The sequence below is a fragment of the Morus notabilis genome, unplaced genomic scaffold (genome assembly GCF_000414095.1).
Source record: "Morus notabilis unplaced genomic scaffold, ASM41409v2 Scaffold1072, whole genome shotgun sequence".
NCBI lineage: Eukaryota > Viridiplantae > Streptophyta > Magnoliopsida > Rosales > Moraceae > Morus > Morus notabilis.
In genome coordinates this window covers 88,746-91,090 of record NW_010367092.1, presented here as the reverse complement: position 1 = coordinate 91,090, position 2,345 = coordinate 88,746, and the positions used below count along the sequence as shown (strand labels likewise).

The window sequence follows — 2,345 nt, the reverse complement described above, 5'->3', positions numbered from 1 at the left end:
CCGATCTTGGGACGGAGAAGCACAAAACTTTGTACGGATCTGGGTTCTGTATTAATAATAATAAGCAGGAGAGATCCGAGGGCACTGCTTTCGATGACCACTGGAGAAGCTCCAAGCTTTCCAAGAGTAATAGTGATGCTGATTTCTCAGCCTCTAAAGCACTAAGGAACTCTAATTTGCTCATGAGATCTAACTCAACTCTCGCCTTCTTCGACAATATTGGTCACCCACAGCACCAAATGCTGAGCTTCTCTTCTCCCAAGCCAGAGCCTTTGCCTTACTCCCCCAACACCTTATCTGCTTATAACAGTAGAAATATGGCAGGTATATATATATATATATATATATATATATATATATATGTTGAAGAAAAAAATAGTTATTTAGTACTATTGTGTTTTGGTTTTTTTTTTTTGAGTAATAAATGGGGGGGTTTTTGTGGTTTCTTTGCTTGTATGAGTAAAAGGGAAATATTTGCTCAAGTTGTCGGAAAGTCTTGAGCAGCTGTGCTGTAGCAGTTACCAAAAGGAAGGGTTGTTGTTGTGTTAGATTGAAAAGTAATAATGGTGGTCTTTTCATAAAAATGATCTATCTACGAAATGAGCGGTTGCTGTAGAGTCTTGTTGTGGAAAAAAAAAAAAAAAACCTTTTCCGAAATTAGTACTTTTTTCGTCCTCGCATGATGAAGCACAGAAGCATAAAACCTTGTCCTAGTATTTTGATGTAATGAAAATATTTATACCTGCTGGCTGCTCTTATGCATAAATGCTTAAAATTAAAAATGACTGTTGTGCTGTTGTTTCAGGGTTCAACTCCGGGAGCTTGGTTAACGGTGGAAACGTTATGCATGGGGAGAAATGTGTATTCACTCCATCGCAGTGGATGGAGCTAGAACAACAGGCTTTGATCTACAAATACATCACCGCCAATGTCCCCAATCCATCTAATCTCCCTCTTCCCATCAGAAAGACCTTTGACTCCGTTGGCTTCTCTTCCTTCCCTTCCGGTCTTCTCAGACCCAACAACACATGTAAGTTTTCATCACTAACTCTCAATCTCAGTCTTTGATTGACTTAGCAAAAAAGACCCAACTTTCATGTGTTGTGACTTGTGAGCAGTGGGATGGGGTGCTTTCCACCTGGGATTCTCTAACAACAACGATCCGGAGCCAGGAAGGTGTCGCCGGACGGACGGTAAGAAATGGCGGTGCTCGAGAGACGCCGTCGCCGACCAGAAGTACTGCGAGCGGCACATGAACAGAGGCCGCCATCGTTCAAGAAAGCCTGTGGAAGGCCAAACCGGCCATTCTCTCGCCGGAGCAAACGCTGTCGCCATCAACTCCACCTCTTCGGTGGCATTGCCTGTCGGCGGTACTGCATCCAACAGCCTCGCTGCCACTTCTACTAACATGAATCATCAACACCAGTTGCAGAGCTTGAACAGGTGGCCAAAATCAGAACTGACATAAGAAATTTGCTTTACATTTCCCCAGAAAAAAGATCGCTAAACGTTTCTCTTCTCTTGACAGAATGCAAAGCACTCATGGAGGTCTCTCCTTGTCGTCTAGATCAGATCAGTTCGGCGTCGTTAGTAATTCTGAATCACAGCAGCACTCGCTACGCCAGTTCATCGATGTCGACTGGCCAAACAAAACCGGAAAATCCAACACCAACAACGGCAACCACTCGACCGTCTCAAACTGGCCAGACTCGGAGCAAACCACACAGCTATCGATCTCCATCTCAAGCATGTCTTCCTCGGACGCGAATCTCTCGCATAACGCGGCTACTGCTGATCACGACCACCACCGTCATCAACGGCAAGCCTTGAATTTGATTCCCATGAGTTGGGAGCCTTCCTTGGGCGGGCCACTTGGGGAAGTTCTTCACCACACTAATAATAGCAACAACAACGTCGATTCCGGCGATTGTAGGGGGCCGTCGTCGTCGTCGTTGTCGGTGCTGAATCTGATGACAGAAGGTTGGGACAGTAGCCCTCCGATGGGGTCGTCTCCGACGGGGGTTTTGCAGAAGACCGCGTTTGGGTCGCTTTCCAATAGCAGTGCGGGGAGTAGCCCACGAGCCGATAGCAGTAAAGACCTTGTTGCCTCTGCTCACTTGAATACTTCTCTGTAGGTGAGACATGGGAAGAAGAAATTCACTCTTTTTTTTTTTTAAAAAAAGAAATTTGTATTGTTAAATTTCGCTAAGAGTGTCATTACTTCAATCTAATTGTATTCGGTTAATAATCTGTTTGCTGTTGAAGGGTTGCTCTTCTCTTTGTGACGTTTGCTTCATCTTTTTCAAAAGTAATTTTGAGGTATTGTCCCCTCACGAGCACTAAGT

General features: G+C 44.7%; 1 protein-coding gene across 1 annotated transcript; it reads left to right on the top strand.

Annotated features, from left to right (window-relative positions):
• The first annotated feature begins 6 nt into the window (after positions 1 to 6).
• On the top strand, positions 7 to 2,345 carry LOC21387286 (growth-regulating factor 1). The gene is made up of 4 exons (XM_024174600.1): positions 7 to 324; positions 806 to 1,030; positions 1,119 to 1,443; positions 1,529 to 2,345. The coding sequence occupies exons 1-4, from the start codon at positions 183 to 185 to the stop codon at positions 2,133 to 2,135; spliced, it is 1,299 nt and encodes a 432-aa protein (XP_024030368.1). The 5' UTR covers positions 7 to 182; the 3' UTR covers positions 2,136 to 2,345.